Here is a 23518-nt window from a genome sequence, read left to right on the forward strand (position 1 = left end):
AGTATATGAATTCCATGAGCACAGCAGAGTTCTAATAAAGTATGCCCGAATGAATTATAAATATTATCCTTATTATTTCTCGGCATCTCAAAATCATCTGTAGTGTAGTCTACCTCTGAATTAAACATAAAGTCAATGTTATCTGCAGGAATGTAGTCCAGCATGAACGTGATCTATGATTTGTATATATGGCGCGAATCAAACGGCGTTGACTCATTCTTCAATAACGAAATGACGTCATTGCTTGAAGTGTACGTTTACGATAGTTTGTTTGACCAAGATGAACTCAAAAATGAAAAGCGATGCGTACGTCAGCGAAAGTCAGCTGAGGCCGTAAGGTTTTTGGAATGACAGCTTTTATGGACGGTTTGTTGAAGATGAAGCGATTGAATGTTTGTTTTTATATTTCATTTACATATTTATGTACCGTCTGGAAAATAATAATGCCGACGGCATTACGGCAAATAAAGCAAATCGTTATTTCCTTTAGTTGCAACCATTTATATAGATTCAGTCATCCCCAAATATCGGAAATTAACAAATATTTTTTAACTTTAGTAATTAATCTGTATTAAGAAAATGTTTTCTTACAGATATCGCCTTCAGTTAACAAATTGTTTTTGGGGAAAACCATGATTTTGTTAAAAATATAAAGACACTTGTTAGTGAACACATGTTCTTAAAATGCCTTTAATGCTTCACATTTTCACTTTGATTCTATATGTTGCTCTTTAACTTAGTTTATTAGAATCGGCCAGTTTCTTAGCACTTATACCAAACTAAACCTACTATGCTCCCGAAAGATGAAACTACATTTGAAATATCACCGTTTAATGTTTCTTCAAATGTCCCAAAGTGTGGTGCATGCCTAAGCTCTGGGAGTAACCGATAATAATTTGAATAGTGACTGTCAACCAAATCGGTTTGGTGTTTAGGCCCAACTCACAAATTATCTGAGTTTGTACCAACCACAACGCTTACCTCACGGTCAATAAGTTTATTACAGACACCATTTTATCGGCATAGCTGTATTAAGCCAGCTTTTGCACCTTACCTGACCATTGTAACTGTCCAATAAAATTCAAATAAAATTTCCCGCGGCTAGGTCAGAATGAATACACTTCATTTATCCCATAGGCTGATTTGAGCATACGACCAGAACATTGGAAACATGTCCGCGTCTTTGTAGCACTGTTTTACTGCGTGCTCAGCATGAAACAATTTTATCTCTAAGAAAAGGCTTAATAGATAGAACAGTTTTACACTCAATCTCGACATCAATACAGTTTGTGCGTGCACCTTTAATTCAAGCGCGAGAACGTTTTTACTTTAAAGGCTATGTTCTCATATTTAGTGCTAACCTCCATATTCCTGTCATCATGTTAACATGTAAAAGTATAAAGAGCAGTGAAAGCGAGGCCTCACTTTAATGCATTAGCCCGCGAGGTATCAGGGTCAGATACAGGTCATCGCTGCATCTTCACGACTACCTTATGTGCTGACCGAAGTTCGCGGCGAGTAAAATAATCGTTATATAATAAAGACGCTATAGCGTGAACTAGGTGAACTGGAATTTTATTTAGACCAGAAAGATGTTAAATGAAGATATCCAGCGATATAATTATGGTATGTCAGATTCTTAATGTGTTTTCAACAATACCATGATAAATATTATTTTTAATTAATTTAACAATAATTTTTCCACCATATTGACTAATGTATTAAGCATGAGCGCGATGATTCTCGATACTGTTAATAATCGAATCACATCGCAATGCCCGACAAACCGCTAAAACAGGTTTGTTCGAAGAACGCGCGTATAAATATTTAAAATATGTACGGATACTTCGCGTGTGGCCGGTTGACTCATATGTTTTAATTTCACCTCCATTCTTCTTTTGGTTTTCTGTGTTGTATCTATAGGTTTATGACCAGCAATATGTAATATTGTAAAATAAGCCGCGAAAACTCCGCGTAACATCCCGTACTGCGTGTGATGCAGCTAAGAACTGCACAGAAAAAGACATTCGCTATCCTTAATCTCATTTATTGAACTCTTTACCCTTTCATAAACTCCAACCACAATAAACGCCGTATATCTTTTTTAAAGATATTTCTTGTTCTGATTCAGACATCATCTGGAGTAACTGTACGAACATTTCCGTCGTGATATCCGCACCTAGTTCTGTGTAACCTACCATAAGATTGTAGTGAGGTGTAACCAATAATAATCAAAACAGTTGCGTCCCCTTGCAAAAAATAATGTTTTTAATTGTCAATACATAAGAAGTAAGTGGAATTCACTAATGGTTTGTTTGTTCGGGGGCACCAATGCTTGTTCGGGGACACCAATTACTTTATTTTAATTCACGGAAACCATCTCTTGTATTTCAATGAACACACGTGTTATTGCATTGCACTGTAGAAAGCATTCGTGTGTATCTCAAACTCAACCATGTTACTCCTATAAATATGAGGTCGATTTACATCGACCTCATATTTATAGGAGTAACATGTAAGCGGGGTAGCTTACGTCTAATTATTTGGACTACAACCATGTCAACTAACTGAACTGTCAACAAATTGCAAGAACAAAAGCATAATCTTCTGTGAAATTGCATAACAGCAATTTACTGCTACTCATCATTGCAACATTGAAATGCATGCTATATTTGATGTAGTTGCGATAATTGAAATCTCGGCTTTATTACTAAAAGGGTTACTGAGAGCCGTCGTAGCAAAACTTATCAAAGGTCTTGGAGTCCGTTTATATAAACTATATTTGTCAGATGCTGCCATTTTATCATTTTTAGCTCATCTATTTTTTGAAAAAAAATTATGAGCTATTGTCATCACCTTGGCGTTGGCGTCGGCGTCCGGTTAAGTTTTGCGTTTAGGTCCACTTTTCTCAGAAAGTATCAATGCTATTGCATTCAAACTTGGTACACTTACTTACTATCATGAGGGGACTGGGCAGGCAAAGTTAGATAACTCTGGCGTGCATTTTGACAGAATTATGTGCCCTTTTTATACTTAAAAAATTGAAAATTTTGGTTAAGTTTTGCGTTTAGTTCCACTTTTCTCAGTAAGTATCAATGCTATTGCATTCAAACTTGGTACACTTACTAACTATCATGAGGGGACTGGGCAGGCAAAGTTAGATAACTCTGGCATGCATTTTGACAGAATTATGTGCCCTTTTTATACTTAGAAAATTGACAATTTTGGTTAAGTTTTGTGTTTAGGTCCATTTTATTCCTTAAGCATCAAAGCTATTGCTTTCATACTTGCAACACTTACTAACTATCATAAGGGGACTGTGCAGGCAAAGTAATGTAACTCTGACTGGCATTTTGACAGAATTATGTGCCCTTTTTATACTTAGAAAATTGAAAATTTGATTAAGTTTTGTGTTTAGGTCCACTTTATTCCTACAGTATCAAAGCTATTGCTTTTATACTTGCAAGATTTATGAACTATCATAAGGGGACCGTGCAGGCAAAGTTATGTAACTCTGACTGGCATTTGGACGGAATTATGGGCCCTTTATACTTAGAAAATTGAAAATTTGGTTAAGATTTATGTTTTGGTCCACTTTACCCCTAAAGTATCATAGATATTGCTTTCATACTTGGAACACTCACAAACTATCATAAGGGTACAGTAAAAGGACAAGTTGCATAACTCTGGTTGTCATTGTTACGGAATTATGGCCCTTTTTTGACTTAGTAACTTTTAATATATGGTTAAATTTTGTGTTTCGATCCACTTTACTTCTTAAGTATCAAGGCTATTGCTTTCAAACTTCAAATACTTACATGCTATCATGAGGTTACTGTACCTGGCAACTTGAATTTTACTTTGACCTTTGAATGACCTTGACTCTCAAGGTCAAATTATTAAATTTTGCTAAAATTGCCATAACTTCTTTATTTATGATTAGATTTGATTGATACTTTGATGAAACTACTCTTACCTGACATACCACAATAGACTCCACCCAAACCATCCCCCGTGCCCTCCCCCCCCTCCCCCCTCCCCCCCCCTCCCCCCCTCCCCCCCCCCCCTAATTTTTTTTTTTTTTTTTTTTTTTTTTAAGATCATCCCACAAATGACCACCACACCCTCACACTATACCCCCACCCCACCCCCCCACCCCACCCCCCCCCCCAATTTTTATTTTATTTTATTTTATTTTATTTTTTTTTTAAGATCATCTCACAAATTACCACCACACCCTCACACTATACCCCCCCCCCCATTTTTTTTTTTAAAACGGTTATGTTTGAAATACCGTCCAACCATCGCACCCAAACCCCCCCCCCCCCCCCCCGATTTTTTTTTTTTTTTTTTTTCGCTTTTTTGGAAGATAATGTAATAAATGTCCACAACCCCACACTATACACCCCTCTTCACTCCACTCCTCCCTCCTTTGTGATTGAAAATGAAAGTCCCTTCACCTTTAAAAAGAAAATAGATGAGCGGTCTGCACCCGCAAGGCGGTGCTCTTGTCTGTCTACTTCATGTCCTGTTTATTTAATGTTACCCAGCGAAAAAATACCTGTCAACCATGGGGATTGAACCCAGGACCTCCAGGTTCCAAATCAGGCAGACACTCAGTCTCTTCTGCATCACTATAAAAGCTAGCTTATAAAGCAAGGCAGTATAAGTTCTCCTTATATCAAACCCTCCTTCATTATGAAATTGATACGTATCAATTGAATTGATGGACATAATGACATAGTCACCTTGGCATGCCATTTCTGAAATTGAATTCAATAATGCACCCTAGTTGGCACTTGATGAAATTCAATAATTATCATGAATTATTTGCCCTTTTGACCATTTCTTTCTTGATATGATATGGATATATATAAAACGGATAAGATTAACAGATATAAAAGTCTGTTTTATTAAACCTAACAAGGAGCTTGCAGTAACACACCACCAACACTTTTATTTGTTCACTTGCCAATAACACAATTTTGGAACGTAAGAGACACAATTTTCCTTCCTTTGAGGATTTTTTTCAGCCAGAAATTATAATTTATTTATTTAATGCTTTCCGGTGGTTTATAGAGAAATATCAGTGAATTAAAACTGATAATTTCACTGTTTCAAACAGTGAAAATTATCAGTGAGAATTATCGATAATTTTCATTGTTTACTGTGAAATGACGTCATTTTTTTGACGAAATGACGTCATTATCCCAGCAAAATTCGTTAGTTAAACTCTTGAACAATGTATATAAACTGTGAAAAATGCATTAAATAAAAAGAAAATTTGTTGGATTCGGTGGATTATGGACTTTAATTCACTCGTGATCATAGAAAACATATATTTTCACTCGTGGCTGCGCCACTCGTGAAAATATTATTTTCTATGATCACTCGTGAATTAAAATCGATAATCCACCGGATCCAACAAATATCCTCTATGTAATATTTTAGATTTGCAAATGGTCATTTCCCAGTAGTTTATAAGGAACGTTAACAACACACGATGCATACTCTTAAGAATACTTACCTCTTAACCTATTAATATAACTTGGCAATATCAATAATAAAACAATTTACAAACCTTAAGTCATATATTGTCATTTGTCAAGATATTTAAAATTACATTCTAAATGTGTACATTTGTATGTATTAAAAGTTGACTTAAATCTTTTCATTTGAAGTTCACCTGAGCACAGCATTCTCATTGTGAGCTCTTGTGATTGCCTTTTGTGCATCATGCATCGTTAACATTTGCTTTGTTAACACTCCAGAGGCGACATTTATTGTCCTATCTTCATGAAATTTATCATAATATTTGTCCCATTGATATTTTGGGCCAGTTCAAAACTTTATCTCATGTCAAAACTAGGTTACTCGGTCAAATTAAAGAAATAGGTTATTAACACTCTAGAAGACACATGTATGATCATTTGCTACAACATTTATTTTGTTCTAATGGTATATCAGCTGAGTTTGAAAATGTTTCCAGTACTTTTGTTATGCCGGAGATTTAGTGTTTGAGACGCAGTTCCTCGTTGATTGGGGAAGACACGCAAAGGCAACTCACAAAGTGTTTATTAGTTATGTGTTTATTTTCACAAAGTATGTTAACCGCAATAATAACCAAAGTCCATAACACAGTTCTGACACACAGTTTTAATTATTAAGTTAAATAAATGTTTTATTAGAATGTTTTCCTATAATTTTTAATGAAGTATATCACACAGAAAATCACAAAGTCAATTGTCACACAGTAAGGCTAAAGTCTATATATTTCTCATGTTCAATATTCTTCAGTTTTATATCAAATGTCTAAACAGTTGTCTAGACCATAGTGAATGGCTTTATATTTATTTAGCAATCAAGAATATCAATTTATAAAAAGTTGTAATATAAAGTTGTAATTAGCTTAGAATGCTTGGGTATTATGGGATAAAATTATGTAACATAAGCTGTCATTGTTTGCTTAAAGCTAATGGCTTGAAATTATGATGATTGGGTATTATTATTAATATCATGTACAAATGGCCGCATTAATCTTTAATAACAGCACTGCAAATGTAACTATTTTACTTTTAAATTGAAACTAAATTATATTTAAACTTAGCAGTTAAAACATGTTGTATTAACATATATCTTTAAACTAAAACTAAATAACACTTACATATTATAACTAAATAATATTTAACTTTAATAAATATATTGATCAATCATTATGTAATTTGGGGTGCATAACACTTTGAAAAACAGGGCTGCCAGGGAGCAGGGAAGTTTTCTTATATGCCTATAGTTAAACTTTGATTGCTCTCCTCAATTCAATTTTTATGCCCCCGGTAGCTGAGCATATAGCAGTCTATGGGTCTTCCTACATGACTTACCAATCAAGTTTGAGTTTTGTTCTAGTCCATCAAATTTTGACGAAGTTTCAAGCCTTCCAGTCTTTTGATTTTTGACAAAGTTACAAGCCTTGATCTTAAAGATTTTTTTCTAAAATAGCTGCTTCGCGGCTACAAAGTGCAGTAGGGGACATTGTGTATTATAAACATAGCTCTCAGTGATATTTTTTACAAATTTTCTCATCTGAGTCCTGGGACTCAATACCTTGCAAATCTATGAGTCCAGGAATTAAAAGAATGAGTCCAAATATTAAACGATATTGTTGTTTGAGAAATTTCAATGCATTTTTGGGACTCACATACTTCAAAACTTTGCATACCTAGAGGTTTTTGTGAGTTCAGGACGCAGGCCTTGCAGGTAAAATCACTGAGCTCTTGTTATTCCAATATGCATGAAACTTGGTCAGAACACATATTCTAATGATATCTGGACCAAGTTTAAAAAGGGTCAGGGTCTGTTAAAAAACATGGCTGCCAGGGGGCTGGGCAGTTTTCCTTATATGGCTAGAGTAAAACCTTGTTAACACACTTTTTTTTATCAGTTAGTTCTATAATTTCTTGGTAGACTTTTGTGATATTTAAATAACACAATACTATATATGTATTGCAAATAGTGGAGATAATCTGATTATTCTTTTAAAAGTGTGTGTTTTAAATTAGTTAAATTCAAAATCCCTTTAGTTTTAAACATACATGTCATTTTTATTCCAAAGATCATTAATTCACAAGAATGGCCGCCAGATTTGTTGACAACTCCTGCGACACAACGCGGCAGCTACTGCAGCTTTATCAATCTGGCGACCTCTCCGACCTCATCCTGAAAGTAGGTCAGCGTAAGTTCAAGACCCACCGTCTCATCCTGTGTGTTGCCAGCGACGTGTTCCGCACAATGCTGATGAGTGATATGTGGCCGGAAGGGCGGAGTAGAAAAGTGGTCCTTTGTGAGGATGCAGAATGTGAAGCTGCTTTTGACTGCTTTTTGACGTACATCTACAGTGGTATGTTTTACATTGTAATTATCGCATGGTACAATGTATTATTAAAGCGCTGACAGTAGAAAGAGGCTGCTTGAGACTAAAAACACACAAGCATTACAACAAAATTGAATTTTAATTGTTACAAACAGGTGTACATAAACAAACCTCTTCAAATATCTGTCCTATTCTTTGACAGGACTTTGGGTCAATTCCTGGCATATAAATAAAATACAGTCTCCAACTTTTACTAACCCTATTCTACTCTTTAGTTATCTCGGAATATTTGACTTAATCTATGTTTCTAATTGCCATGTTTATTCGACATAATATTTGACTTAGTTGTATTTGGAATCTTTATTACAATGAAATAACTTCAAAGTCTAAATATTTGTTTTTTTAGCTCCACTGGCCAGAGGCCAGCGGGGCTTATGTCATGGTCCTGTGTCTGTTGTGCGTGCGCGTGTGCGTCCATGCGTGTGTTAACTTTCCAATTCTGCTCCTAAACTACAAGTCCAATTTTGATAAAACTTCTCACAAATGTTCCTGGGGTGAACCTCTTTCAAATTTGTTCAAATTTTGCCCCTGGGGTCAAATTTGACCCCACCCCGGGGGTCAATAAATTGAACATATGCTTATATAAAGCCTATTTTGTGAAAACTTTAAAAATCTTTTTGTCCATAACCATTGGGCCTAGTGCTACCACATTTGGTATGTGGTGACATTTAATAGTTCTCTACTTTGTTTGTTCAAATTATGCCCCTGGGGTCAAATTTGACCCTGCCCCGGGGGTCACAAAACTGAACATATGCTTATATAAAGCCTCTTTTGTGCAAATTTTAAACATCTTCCTGTCCATAACCATTGGGCCTAGGGCTACCAAATTGGTATGTATTTTGCATATGTCATGAACTATATAAGTAACAGAAACTTTGAAACCTACAAACACTTTTTGGAATTTTGGAAAAAGATTCATGATTGAATGAAGGAACTTTCATTAATCTTGAAGAACATGCGTAGATTTGATCTTCAGCATCTAAAAATATTTGAAATAGAAATAACGACAATATCTTTTGGAGAGATAAATGTACCTACGTTATAAGCAAATGACCTGTGCGACAATACCCAGGCTTTTTAGTCTGTTTAGTTAACACCGTAGTAACGTTTTCCATATATAAAAATGGTCACCCTTCCAACTTTAAGCGCCCAATGGGACGAGGGATAGAAAGAGAGTCACATGCTTGAGTACATTTCAACCCATGCTTATTGCACGCTTTTTTCGCATAAAAAACAGTGGAGCGATACAGGGCCATCATGGCCCTCTTGTTTAAGTTTTATATACGTGTCTGTGTTTCTGTTTTTCTCAAAGGCCAAGTTGAACTGAGAAAGGACAATGTGTTACCCCTGCTTACTTTAGCAGACAAGTACAATGTCCCTAGATTGGCAGCGTCCTGCATTGACTATATGAAAGCATCATGCTGTCCAGAAACAGTCTGTAACGTTTTCTCCTGGCTACACTATGCCATAATGTGTGGGTATAGAGAAGTGGAACAGAGATGCACTCAGTTTATGGCATGTAATTTTGACAGGGTTATCAAAACATTTGAGTTTAGTTCTATTGCTCCAGAGGTGTTGAAGATGTTTCTAGAGCATCCACATCTGACAGTGAGCAGTGAGTATCATCTGTATTTGGCAGTGAAAAGATGGCTACTTCACTATTTCTCACTGACAGGAAATACAGATGCCAAAATGTTCCACCACTTTATGTCACAAATAAATTTTCCTTTGATGCAGTTCAGTGAAATTCTCAAATTAGAAAAGGAGATCGTACCGGAATTCGAGTCCTTCTATCTGAAAACAGTGTTCTCATTTCTCCGCTACCAAAAAGGTGCTGAAAAAATCGCGCCCAAAAGTGCGCAGGAAACGTTTAAGGAGAGAGAATGGTGCATACCGAGAATTTATCCCACTGAAACCTGGAGCACAGACATGGTAATTGACAATGTCTTGCAATTGCGGGAGGGTGAAGTGAGGGGAGCATTCTTTAGTACGCCTCTGAATTATGCAGATTCGGAGCTCGGCATGCACCAAGACTGGCATGTGATGTTCTACCCACGCGGGGTTGTTTACCAGTCATGCCAGATGATTGGTATCCCTAGAAACATCATCAATCCGGGCGGGGAGTTTCACACAGTGAGGCTGGCTCTGTCAACTGAATGTCAGCAACGACAAAAGTTTAAAATCTCGGTCCTCATATACAGTGTCTACAGCGATGGGCCGGAATACGTGTATTGCGTGAAGTCGACGGATGCAATATTTGACAAGGACTGTTCGCTGTTCAATTTTGATGGTATTATTCCCTACGATGAAGTTCTGGCAAGTCATTCGCCCTTCAGGATAGGTGACAGTATTAAAATGAAAATTGTTATCAGACCATTGGCTGTTAAGACAAATGTGGCTTCATAAGTGGACATGCTGAAAATGTGTTTTAAAAGAACATTAACAAGGCAAACTAACAGGGAAATATCCTTTGCTTACTTCTTTTTAATTATTATGTTATTAAATTTTAATGTTTATTACCAGAGAGAAATTGTAAAGAAAAAATCACCTTTTTTGTTCCACTTCTTTTCGGCATATGAGCACTAACTTTTGTGGTCAAGAAATGCTAGGATATAAGAGTATAATATTCAAAATAGCCTACTTAAGTGTTTTGGGGGTTATACATACAGTCATTTTCTGTGTCTACAGTAGTGCATTGATCATTTCTTAATATACTTTAGTATTTAACTAACTTGTTATTAAGTTATATATTTTATATTATATAAGCAATTCGCTGTTTTTATTTGTTTATGTTTATTTAAAAAGTTCACTTGTATAAACAAATGTTTTGAATATGCAATCGGCTTCATGTATATGCACTTACTCCATGTATTCCAAAAAGATATTGTATATCTGTGTAGATTTACATATATGATTTATATACATGTATAATTGTATATATAGTTGCAGTTGCTTTGTCATTGTTACTACAACTAGAAGTGTTATATGCTTTACATGTATGTTATTAAAAATTTGAAAATATTGTCAAAGAAGCTCTATGAGGATAATGTATTCACATTTTCTGAAGTGTATTATAAGTTGTTTCACCAAAACTTTGTGCTGCTAATTAATCATATGAGTCGTGTTTTGAGAAAACTGGGCATAATGCATGTGTGTAAAATGTCGTCCCAGATTAGCCTGTGCAGTCCTTACAGGCTAATCAGGGAAGACACTTTCAGCTTTTATGACATTTTTTCGTTTAAATGAAGTCTCTACTTAGCAAAAATCCAATTAAGGCGGAAAGTGTCGTCCCTGATTAGCCTGTCCGGACTGCACAGGCTAATCTGGGACGACACTTTACGCACATGCATTATGCCCAGTTTTCTCAGAACACGACTCATATGTTCATACTTATAATAAAACCAGTTCAGAGTTTCATAATTAACTTCTGGCTAAATTGATGCATTTTGACACACTTATATAATGTTTACCCATAATAGTTTAAGTGAGCTGCTCTCTGACGCGGCTTTATGCATGTTGGTATAGTGTTGTCCCAGATTATCCAGTGTAATCTGTACCGGCTAATTGGGACAACACTGTCTGCTTCTATGGTATGGTATGGCTTTTTAGGAAAGTCTTTTTAAACAAAAATTCAGTCTAGGCAGAAAGTTTCGTCCCCGATAAGCCTGTTCTGATAGGCTGGTCTGTGACTACTTTGTACTCACGTGCATTAAGCCTCTGTTCTGATAGGCTGGTCTGTGACTACACTGTACTCACATGCATTAAGCCTCTGTTCTGATAGGCTGGTCTGTGACTACACTGTACTCACATGCATTAAGCCTCTGTTTTGATAGGCTGGTCTGTGACTACACTGTACTCTGATAGGCTGGTCTGTGACAACACTGTACTCTGATAGGCTGGTCTGTGACTACACTGTACTCAGGTGCATTAAGCCCTGTTTTCCCAGAGCAATATTCAAATATTGTTTTTAAAGGGTAAGTACATGATTGACAATATTTCATTCCATTACAGTCATTTTTTACCATTATTATATTGTGGGTCTTGTTATTTTGTTCTGTTTGTCAGTTGTTCATTTTATACTTTATTTATATTAATATGTCTTATGTTTTAGACACAAGTTTCATAGAAGTTTAAAATTGTATATTTTGGGGGTTTTACGAATGCTTCTCTAAACAAAGAGTTCTTAGTTAAGGGTGTCACGTTTAAACGTTTAAACGGTCGCGTTTCGTGTTTTGCTGAAAAACGTTTACCAAAACAGTAAACGTTTAAACGACAGTCAATATCAATATAATAAATATTGGGGTGCAAATAACGCAGCCGACTAGCTGTACAAAGCGGATGGCACAGACATGAACGGACACTAACGGAAAATCTTCGCTACTTTCCGAAAATCTTACAACGTGGCAACGAAACAGTATGCCGCCATCTTGAAATATTTTAATTGATTGATTAGCAAACTAAAACACCGCGGTAGCATGTTGAAAAGCAATATTTTAACCAAATTATATATTGATTACGTTTTTGCTAGTTAACTGTTTTTTTCATTTTCTGCGGTCAAACGATATGCACATTGTATTTCATGTGCAAAATACGTGCATTTGTTTCGGAGTGTCGTTTTCGGAAACAGTATTTTTCATCGATTTTACATTATTTTCGACGTTTTTTAAATTATTTTTATAGTATGACGAATACACATGTGTTGATACGGATGGTCTGTTTTATAATATTTTATGGTTTTAATATGACGTCATTGCGCGAATGGTATATGCACTGAATATTACTTCCGGAAATAACTATTTTCAGTCTGGAAATGCGATGGTACTTAGGCTTTTTAAACGGACAAAGGGATACCGTTTAAACGGTAACGTTTCGTTTATTTCATTTCGTTTAAACGTTTAGAAAAATCTGTAAACGTGACACCCTTAGACTTCTTAGTCCAATTTTCATTAAATCCTTGTTTATGTTTGTTCTTTGTTTTAAAATTGAGGACCTTATTCCATGCTATTTTACGATTCCTTTTATTTGGTATTGTTTGTTCTCATCTTTGATTGAAGACATGTTTATATAAATGAAGATTGTTTCTGTTATGGGCATTTTACATATGGACATTTGAGGTGTACATCCTATGTTTTTCGCGACTATAAGCTATATAAATAAATAGCATTTATGAATATTGAAGTCGGCGTTTGTACCTGACCTTAATAAGCATTCTTGGTGAATGTACTTATTTCAAATAAAAATCTCTTTTTTGCTTTAGCTTACAAAAATTGGCGCATAATCTATTTTCTGACATTCAGTGGTATGGAATGCGAGTCTCGTGTGTTTTTGTTGAGATTTCATTTTTTAAATAACTCAATATGTGCTTTTTATATTCCTCAAAAAGTTCTTCACCAAAGAGCTTTGTTAATACCAGACCCAGAATTGCTGCTTCCACAAGTAGGCGCAGGTTAGGTTGGTCAGTGGTCCCACTCCGGACAGGTTTGGTTTAGTCTGGTTATCCATCCCCCTGTCCCCCCCCCCCCCCCCCCCCCCCAATATCACAAGGCCACTGATACATTGAACTGGACAACATTAATATTCCAGTAAAAGTTAAACACAAATGTTCCGCTGACAAATATTTAAAATTCGCCCCAACTGTAAATGTTGTTTGATTTGTATATGTGCATGTACATATTAGGTCGCACCGCCATTACAATTACTGTTAAAATTGAATCGCAGTAAGCCTTGCGAGTTAACCCTATGCATGCTGTGAAATTTGTCTTCTGCTAAAATGTTGTCTGCTGAATTTCTAAAATTAGCATTTTGTTCGATTTTTTTTCCATAAAATACTATCAGAATAGCAAACAGTTTGGATCCTGATGAGACACCACGTTCTGTGGCGTCTCATCTGGATCCAAACTGTTTGCAAAGGCCTTCAAAATTCGGATCCAGCACTGAAAGAGTTAATGATTGCTGTCAATACCACTACCAGGCAACGCTAGATGCACCGTATTGTAAGCACACTGAAAATGCCAAGTTCTCGAAACACATTGAAAAGAAACATAGCCTGCCAAGTTTAGCGAGTGCCTGCTTTCACACTTTGAAGTTAACCCTCTGAGCGCTGGAACCGGATTTTGAAGTATTCTTTGAAAAAAAAATCAGAAAAGAAAATGCTAATTTTAGAAATTTAGCAGACAACATTTTAGCAGACGACAAATTTCCCAGCATGCAAAGGGTTAAATAGTCGCCTTCACAATGCTGATAAACAGAAAACCCATGTTTGCGTATACCCGGTAAGTGGAACGCAGATCGATACAGCTATCTCAAAAGCGAAAATATCTAAATCGCCGAAATGAATGATCGACAGTTCGATCGCTGTTTACACGAGCGAGGGCATTAAGCTGTGTATTGATTAATGTGAACATTACAATGTTCTGATTTCTGTACGATACGGCATTTTTTTATTTTCATATGTTTATCGAAATCTGGATTGACTATGATATTTGTGAATATGGACTAAGGCATTTGTGAATATGAGATGTGAAATTTTCATGTTCGTCTTTTGTACGATAGGCCGTAAATGTTGAATAGCGGTTTGGATTTATAAATTTCTGTGATCGACGGTTTGAAAGACAAACTGTATGGTGTGTTTTCATACTATCTTTATATAATATCTTTTATTTAATCGGTCGAGTTGTCTGTCGGTAAATACCTAATAATAAGTAACGAGTACCAACTGTAGGTACACGCTGGAACTAGTGAGTACATATATTCACTTTAGACTAGTTTGTGATTCGGTTTGTGCGCAATAAAGACATTTTTAAAGGCAACATAATTTTTCACAATAAGCTTATCAATCTGTTTGGTAGTTATAAACTTACAAATGTATCTAGATTTATTTGTAATGGAAATTCAGAAAGAAATACACATCATATGACTGCTATCAAGGATATGTCATTACGACCATTAAGTGAAAATTAGAATATGAATACGCGAGAAGCCGACGAACATGACGGTATGCGAGAGATGTTTGCTAGAAGCACATGAGAATTAGACAAGACATTAACTAAAGAGAAGAAGTGCATAAGTTAGTCAGAACAACTGTCTACTTATGATTATCATTGATTGATCTTTGGCCAGAAGCAAGCGATGATTTACCACTCGCCACCTGCAAAATCAAATTAACGGATCAACCTAACAAATATTGGTTATTTCCGCCAGATGGTCAAACAAAGAGAGCTGGAGCCTCGTACTAAGCTTTTTATACAGAAATATATTTATTGGTATTATTAGCCCAATATCGGCATATTTGCATCTTGTATACAAGATTATACTGTTATTTATATACATTGTACGTGTAAAAAAAAGCGGTTGCGTCACAGCCTCTGTCGCAGGATACATAACCACGTGTTTGACAACCAACGACGTAATTATAAAGAAGCAGGTAACTTTGAATATTATCTTCTCTCATTTTCATAGCAAAATATGAATGTTTTGCAAGATTGTTAACACGCTTGCTATTTGTGTGGACACAATACGATTGAATTCAGCTTTTGATGGCTGCCTTTGTGCAAATCATGTTATTATAATGCTACAATCTATATTGTAGCGAGGATTGATGTTACACATATTTACAATACATAAGTCAAGTATGACACACACAGTCAAGTTCCATTTGTTTACTCCTTACTTCTGTCCATAGCAGCGATAGCCACCTTTAGTTTTGGGCGTTTGATTGTTTTTATTCAGTTTCTTACACTTATGGATGAATTCAATTTCGCTGAATCGCACTATATAACCCGATTTTTATTAAATGAAGCGAAATATGCTGGAAAATACACTAAACTTACCCTGTTGAATTATCCGTAAATTTTCAAATCATCCGGTCCTTAGCGCCACCTTCGAAATAGCATTTGCTATTGATTAATGCATCGCCAAAAAGAGGTGGCGCCCGTGATTAACGACCGTGTGACGGTAGTCCTACAACTGCTGAACTTTTTAGTCCATGTCTCGACTGTAGTTGCTCGAACGTCGCAATTGTCTATTGTCCTCTTGGTAGATCGTTCTTCACTGTAACGACAACTCCCTCGGTAGGAGAATGGTCAGCTAGGGCACTCCCTCGGTAGGAGAATGGTCAGTTAGGGCACGCGGTCAATTTTTCAATCATATGAGCCGCTGCAAGGGCCTGTGTCGGTTAATTATTTGTTTTCTTCTTTTGTGAGGGTGAAGATCATTCATTGAATAAACAGTGTCCTTTTGATTTTCTTTGTACACTTTAAAAGCCATATTTTACTCGCTCTCTTCTGTGTTTTCGCTCGCTGCTTTGAACTGGCGTTACTATATTCACGTAATTTTGCTAGTAGAATTAATGTTCGGCCTGTTTATATTAACTCGCAACATTGGTTAAACTTATAATACACCACTATTATAATTTTCTTCATCTTTATTGTACCTTTTTATGCCCCCGAAGGAGAATATATAGTGATCGGACCGTCCGTCCGTCTATCCGTCTGTCTGTCTTTCCCTCACACTTTGCGTTTAGTTTTCTCAAAATGCTCACAACTTGTCCCTTGAGATATAACCTTCATATTTGGAATGCATGTGTATATGGTAAATGCCTTTCCATACGCACAAAAATGTTGACCCCTGTGACCTTCACCGTGAACTAAGGGTCCGCATTTAGGTTTCGAAATCTGCATTTAGGTTTAGAAAAATTCCCATAACTTCTATGTCCCTTGAGCCTTCATATTTGGTACGCATGTGTATATAGACAAGGCCTTTCCACACCCACACACATTTTGACCACTGTGACCTTCACCTTGAACTTAGGGTCCGCATTTAGGTTTCGAAATATGCATTTAGGTTTCGAAAAATGCTCATAACTTCTATGTCCCTTGAGATATAACCTTCATATTTGGTATGCATGTGTATATGGACAAGGCTTTTCGATATGCACACACATTTTGACCCCTGTGACATTGACATTGACATTGAACTTAGGGTCCGCATTTAGCTTTCAAAATCTGCATTAAGGTTTCGAAAAAAGCTCCTAACTTCTATGCCCCTTGAGATATAACCTTCATATTTGGTATGATCTGTATATGGACAAGGCCTTTCCATGCGCACAACAATTTTGACCCATGTGACCTTGACCTTGAACTTAGGGTCCGCATTTAGGTTACGAAATCTGCATTTAGGTTTCGAAAAATGCTCATCACTTCTATGTCCCTTGAGATATAACCTACATATTTGGCATGCTTGTGTATATGGACAAGGCCTTTCCATGCGCACAAAAATTGTGCCCCATGTGAACTTGACCTTGAACTTAGGGTCGGCGTTTAGGTTTAGAAATCTGCGTTCAGGTTTCGAAAAATGCTTATAATTTCTATCAGAGCGTTTATAGGGGGCATATGTCATCCTATGGTGACAGCTCTTGTTCAAACATGTTTATGTTTTTATTTTACCAAACGTTTCGCAATATATTCCAAATTAAACTGTTTTTACTTTAACACATAACTTTAGTTACAGTACTTCCTTATTCTAAGCCAAAATTTAACTTTTAACTGCTGTTTACTTATTGCTAGTCCAAATTAAACTGTCCCTAAAACCCCTAAAAGTTTAGAATGTCTGAAGAATATTGTGTCTTGATTATTCAAAGAGATTCAGTATATACATGTTCTCGTATTATCATAAAGCGCGAGCTTTGAAATATTAATATATAATCTCTTTGAACTACTAAAGTAATTCATAAAGTTAATCAACACTTACATGAGGTATGGTAAATTATTGGTGAATTACTCGCATTTCGCGACATCTATATGCGCTGCAACATCAAAATGTTCTTTTTAAATATGTTTTGGTTACTTTATTCACATAATTGATCTTGTCTGATAACATCTTAATAACAAGTCGTTCCGATACTTTTCATTTTCAAGCTCGACTATTCACCAACATGGTGGCGTCTGCGTTATATCCTGGTTAAGTTTTTTTTGCTACAACATATTTCATTGAATATTACAACATGGTCTAGGGGTAATTGTTTGGGGTCAGTTACCAATTTCTTTTAATCTGACCGACATTTAGAAGAACTATTCCCTTTTTATTTACTTAGAAAATGTGTTAAGATAAACGCGCAACTTTTCCGTATCACTGTTTCTACAATAAGTATTCATCCCAAACTTCACACATTTTTTTTGACTTATCAGATTGATTATTTAAACCTTGCGAACAAACGCCCCGTGTTTGTTCATTTAATTTAACCAATATTTTTTAGCTCTCTCTACACGTATCACAAATTGATGGAAACGTCTCAGTTCGCCAAATTTTTATACATTTGACGCCCAATCCATTATTTACATTTACAAAATTTCATATTAAGATTATCTTTTCTTTGAAATCGTACTTACACCAAACATCCGTAGCCTGAACAAGAACAGGTACCACAAACGCACACATGCAGATAAACTCTACTGAGTACAGATAATTAGCTATAATACTCTTAATAACGCTCAAAATCAACGAAAATTTCGTTAAGTTTTTCGTAAAATAAAGTTAACACCTTAACAATCAGTGTTCCTTATAGCAATAGCCAAAATTTCAACGCTAGATGTGATATGATTACTTAGATTTTTGTAGATACAAAATGCTCGTTTTTATTTATTTGTGACCACAATTAATTCCCGCGAATATATCTATTCATACGACACACGAACACCGTGTTAGTGTTTATGTGTCGTATGAATAGATATGAAAAACAATAATAAAAACGAGCATTTTGTATCTACAAACATCTATTTTATCAGACCACATCTGGCGTTGAAATTTCGACAATTGCCATAAGGAACACTGAGTTTTAATTGGTTAAGTTTATTTTACGAACAATTGTACGAATTTTTCGTTGATTTTGAATAGTAATGTTACTTTAACATTTTTACCACAGGCTGCATGTAAGGAACCTTATTAATCGGATCGATAGCGAGAATCAGACGTACCTTTGGCAAGAGATACAGTCCTATGTTCAGCGAAAAGAAAACGACTTCTTAGGAAATACCAGAAGCAAGTCATCGAGAATCAGACGCGAATTTAAACAGAACCAGACGACACATCGGGATAAGCAGACGGCACTTATAATTAAAGCGGAATCAAAACGAGATGGCAGAGCGCGTTGTCCGAAACGTGGAGAATGACTACTTGATGTGCAGCATCTGCCTGGGTCGGTACCAGGACCCCCGCCTGCTGCCCTGTGGTCACAGCTTCTGTCGCCAGTGTCTGGATGATCATGTCAAACAGACGGTCACAGACAGCGCGGCCCAGTTCTTCATGTGCCCTAATGACCGTACACAGGTGAAACACATCCCCGGTTTATAAGAATACATATATTTCACATGTCAATATACTCAGTATATAAAAATTATATTTATGTTTTTGTCGCAGAAACGAATTGACGAGTAAATTTAAGAATGTTTCAATCAGTTTCACACACGAGTATATTGTCAATACTCCGTATGAATCCTTTTATACCCTTTTGGGGGTTTTATTTCCCCAAAAAGTATCTTTCTTCTTAACATGTACATATCCATGTTTTAATGTGTGTCTCGACTTACGGTGATGCCAATTATTACGCCAACTTGACGATTGTTTTAGATTGAACGACCAGCGGTCGGCCTTCCACCGAAGCGCTGGGCAGAGGCGTTTCCGGTGGACACGTTCCTGAGCAGCCTGGTGAGCGCCGTCATGATTCACGCGTCAACGGCGAGCGATGGCGAGACATCCACGGCCGTATGCAAGCAGCATAAAAACCGCCTTAAAGAGTTCTTCTGCGTTCACCATTGCGTTTCCGCGTGCGCGCTCTGTGTTGTGAAGAGCCACAAGGAAGACAAATGCGACTGTGTTAGTCTAGAGGAGGCGGTTGATCGCCTCCGACCCAAGATGGACGCGTTACGGAACACTTTGCAAAAACAGGTCAAAGTGGCAAAATCGCTTCAACAGAGGAACGATGCGTCTAGGATGGATTTTCTGGACGCAAGTAAAGATCGCGTTTTAACGGAACTGACCGATTTAGAAACCAAAATGACGTTCTACTTTCGGACGGCATTGCAGCAGATCGCTGATATGAAATCGACGGTACAGGAGGCGGGAAAATCCATGGTGACTGAAAACGCTTCGGCTATAGTCAGCAATATTAACGAGACGATTGAAAAATTTGACGAAGTCTGCAATAACGGATCCGGTCCTGAAATTTTCAAAATTGTCTCCAAAATGGAAACACAGGTAAAAGAATACGAAAACGCGTTAAAGACTCTCGTGATGCTGCCTCCTAGAATCGAAGTACATTTCGCAATAAATAGAAACACTGAGCGAATATTTGAAAACTTCCCTGTCTTGGGTTCAGTTATAATCCAAAGCCCCGGACATCAAGGTTATGTGTGTCGCGGTCACCACGGTTGCTCTCCGACCTCCGCGTACGATCATGCCAACGCAAAGACTACGCCTGTCCCCAGGCTTTCACTGGGATCACTCGAGACTGCCCGGACCGCGCGTTCTTCGCGGTCTGTCAGCCAGAGTACTAACCGCTCCGATTTCACGGATTCTCCCCGTTCCGTCCGCTCCCCAACGCGGCCAAAGGTCACGGTCAGCGTTCAGATTGTGGATCAGGCGAACACTTCGTGGCAACTGACCGGAGTGGCAATCATCGGTGATTGCCTCGTCATCACAGACGCTCATAACAACCAAGTATTCAGGTTTGAGACCCGGCCGTCCGGCGCAATGCCCGAACAGCTGTCCATCGACTGTCCTGTGTGTGTAGCTCCTGGTCATGGAGGCTCGGTTGCCATGGTAACGCAACCGGAACACCGGAAGTTGTCGCTGCTGGACGTAGGCAACGGTCTGGTTGTCAAAGAATTTATCGAAACTGCGAAACCGTATGAAGGGATTGCAAAACTCCTAGAGGAGAGATATGCGGTGTCTTGCTGCGTGGTGGATCGACAATGCATTGACATTATTGATGTCGCCGGTACTATTCTCCAAACCATCGATAAAGACGATACAGGAAATATGATTCTTAGCTGGCCACGGTTTCTCTCCGCGACGACGGGCGGCGACATTCTGGTCTCAGACCGGGACAAACGAGCGCTCATTTGCATATCTCTCGCCGGCCGCGTCAAATGGACGTACCCGACCAACGCTTCTCCCTGGGGTGTCACTTGCCACAACTCGGGTTCCGTCTACCTGTGCCTGGATACCAAGGAGATTCAGGTGCTCACCGAGGCCGGTTCCCTTGTGAAGCGGGGATTCGTCAGCCGGCGAGACGATATTCAAGTGCCGTACGCTATACACGCCGTGGAGGACTATATTGCTGTGACGGAGTGGGGTTCGAACTTGTTCGCTCCGAGCAGTCCGCGTGTGCATATGTTCGCCACGTAAATAAGAAACGATGTGGCTATCAATGCTGTTTTCATAAGAAAGTTAAAATTCATGTACGAGCTTTATGTCTAAGACTCTGTTATCAAGTGTTAGTTCACACTATGTTTACCGGTATGTTTTAGACAATGAAACCTTTAGGTTCATTCCCTGAAACAAATAGACTTGAAAAGTCAATTTGTTTAGAAAATATAGGTTCTTGCCGAAACGCGTTAAATTATTTTGTGATTTATGCTTTGATTATGATCTCTGACTTAAAATGTAGGTTACATATTTCATTTAAACTTTTAAAGTAAATGTTTCAGCGCTTGAATTCGTTTTGATCATTTAAAATCTTCCTAAATCTATATAAAAAAGTTTTTACTGTGGTTCATATTACAGTTTTTTATGTTGATTTATTTTCATTGTTAAATTTCTCCATTATTAGTCTTTAACTAGATTTCACTTGTGTTGACCTTTTCCGTGAGGTCGTGCTAAATATGTGCAAAGTCTACGCGTCATATACATGTAGTTTATCTTGAAATGGAGTATTGGTTTTCTTATGTTTTATTGTTAAACGTGTTCTAAAGCTAGATATGATTGTTTTATTGTTTAACCGACTCTAAAATACTTAGTTGTGTTATGTTTTGTCACTATATGGTAAGTAATAAGACTCAGGCGTAAGTATTAGGACAATAATGGCACGGACCGTAAGCGATTTCCACTGTTCATGTGATAAATGTTTCAGCTTTTGCGAATTATATACATAAAATGTACATATATTTTTATATATTAAAATATGCGCATGCTTTATAAAGAGATATGCGTTGCTTTATTTTAAATTATTTAATATAGCAAGTCTCAGCAATGTCATGGTGATTTAGTGTACATACATTACTTTTACTAAATACTGTACATTAAATTTTCTTCGATTTAAATGTTGAAAAAGATAGGCCTATGTTTTCCTTTGCTACCGTTGATGACAATAATCACGTGTTCTAAATATATTTTAAAGTCCTGTGTGTATTTATTTGTAGGCCCAATTTTTTTACTTGCTACAGAATACAGTCAATGCGATTTATTTCACAAAAATATTGTTTGAATTTCCTTCAATTTCTTTGACTGAAGTTTCTTTGAAGTTATTATGACAGAAATTACGTCAGCGATGTCAGTTAGTAAAAGAAACTTAAACCCGTTGGTAAAATGTAACAGCGTGTTTTCGTAAAAATTTAACCTGTGTTATCGTTTGAATGTATGTGATAACGAGAAATATTGTTAAAAAATATATTTGGCATTCCATGATGGGAAATTAATGTTTTAAATCTATTATTTCTTAATAATTAAATTAACTGCAAATGCGTTTAGTTATCGATGATTCTAAGCCAAATATAATATATTTTCCCTCACATGGCATATATCCGTTCGTTGAATTGAAATATGTAAATTTCCAATCGCAAAGGCATGTTTGTTTTTACGTTAATTTTAATGAAATATATGGTCTAAACGTATTTTACTAAGGCGTAGTTTTTACATGCAATTTGTAAAACATGATTATTTAGATTTTGCTTTATTGCGGTTTGTAAACAAAACATTTGCCATTATATGTTTGAAGTCAGAGACTAAACCTTCAAAATGCGATTTCCATTCAAGGTGACCTTGATATCATGTCACCAAGTGCACATCATGCGGCAAATATTAAGGCAAACGCAATATTTATTCATTTCGAGAGGTGACTAAATAACTGCTGTATCTGCCTTATATTTTAACTCAAGATGCAATACTAAAATGTTTTTATATTCGGTTAATATCGTAGCAAAATGCGTTTATTGCCTCCATTTAATTTGCTAATTAGCCAATGCAAAATAAGAATTTATCATTTGGGCTTAGGTTACGCAAGATTTCCTCAACATTTCATTTGAAATGAATATACACAATGTACTTCAAAACCTGTGTAAGACACTCGGGCGATCTCAGTTCATACCATATTATAAAAAAAAACGCAACAAATCAATGCGGTAATGAAAAAATAATAAGCCTCGCCGTTATGGTATTCTAAGCCTTGGCTGATATATAACAAAAAGATCAGACAGTAACCTGTTATTCTCTATAGAGCATGCAGATATCAATGCGGTGGGATGATAAATCGATCGACCATTGTTCAGTCCGTACTCTAGTTTAATACGATTCTGGTGTATTGCATCGTATTTATGTTTC

At 36.8% G+C, this 23518-nt stretch overlaps 2 protein-coding genes across 7 annotated transcripts; both read left to right on the forward strand.

Moving 5' to 3' along the window:
- The first annotated feature begins 230 nt into the window (after positions 1–230).
- Positions 231–13094, forward strand: LOC127874522 (BTB/POZ domain-containing protein 17-like). 6 transcript variants are annotated; one of them, XM_052418884.1, is made up of 3 exons: positions 231–366; positions 7610–7894; positions 9240–13094. In XM_052418884.1, the coding sequence occupies exons 2-3, from the start codon at positions 7627–7629 to the stop codon at positions 10331–10333; spliced, it is 1362 nt and encodes a 453-aa protein (XP_052274844.1). In that variant the 5' UTR covers positions 231–366; positions 7610–7626; the 3' UTR covers positions 10334–13094. The 6 variants fall into 6 exon arrangements, with proteins under 6 accessions (XP_052274844.1, XP_052274849.1, XP_052274846.1 ...); XM_052418889.1 differs by having other exon boundaries at positions 244–333; XM_052418886.1 differs by having other exon boundaries at positions 245–392.
- Positions 13095–14249: 1155 nt separating this feature from the next.
- On the forward strand, positions 14250–22660 carry LOC127874524 (tripartite motif-containing protein 3-like). Its single transcript, XM_052418891.1, has 3 exons — positions 14250–15350; positions 18846–19249; positions 19550–22660. Exons 2-3 carry the CDS (start codon positions 19058–19060, stop codon positions 21326–21328), a joined length of 1971 nt encoding a protein of 656 aa, XP_052274851.1. The 5' UTR covers positions 14250–15350; positions 18846–19057; the 3' UTR covers positions 21329–22660.
- Positions 22661–23518: the final 858 nt, after the last annotated feature.

Source organism: Dreissena polymorpha, chromosome 3, assembly GCF_020536995.1.
Source record: "Dreissena polymorpha isolate Duluth1 chromosome 3, UMN_Dpol_1.0, whole genome shotgun sequence".
Taxonomy (NCBI): domain Eukaryota; kingdom Metazoa; phylum Mollusca; class Bivalvia; order Myida; family Dreissenidae; genus Dreissena; species Dreissena polymorpha.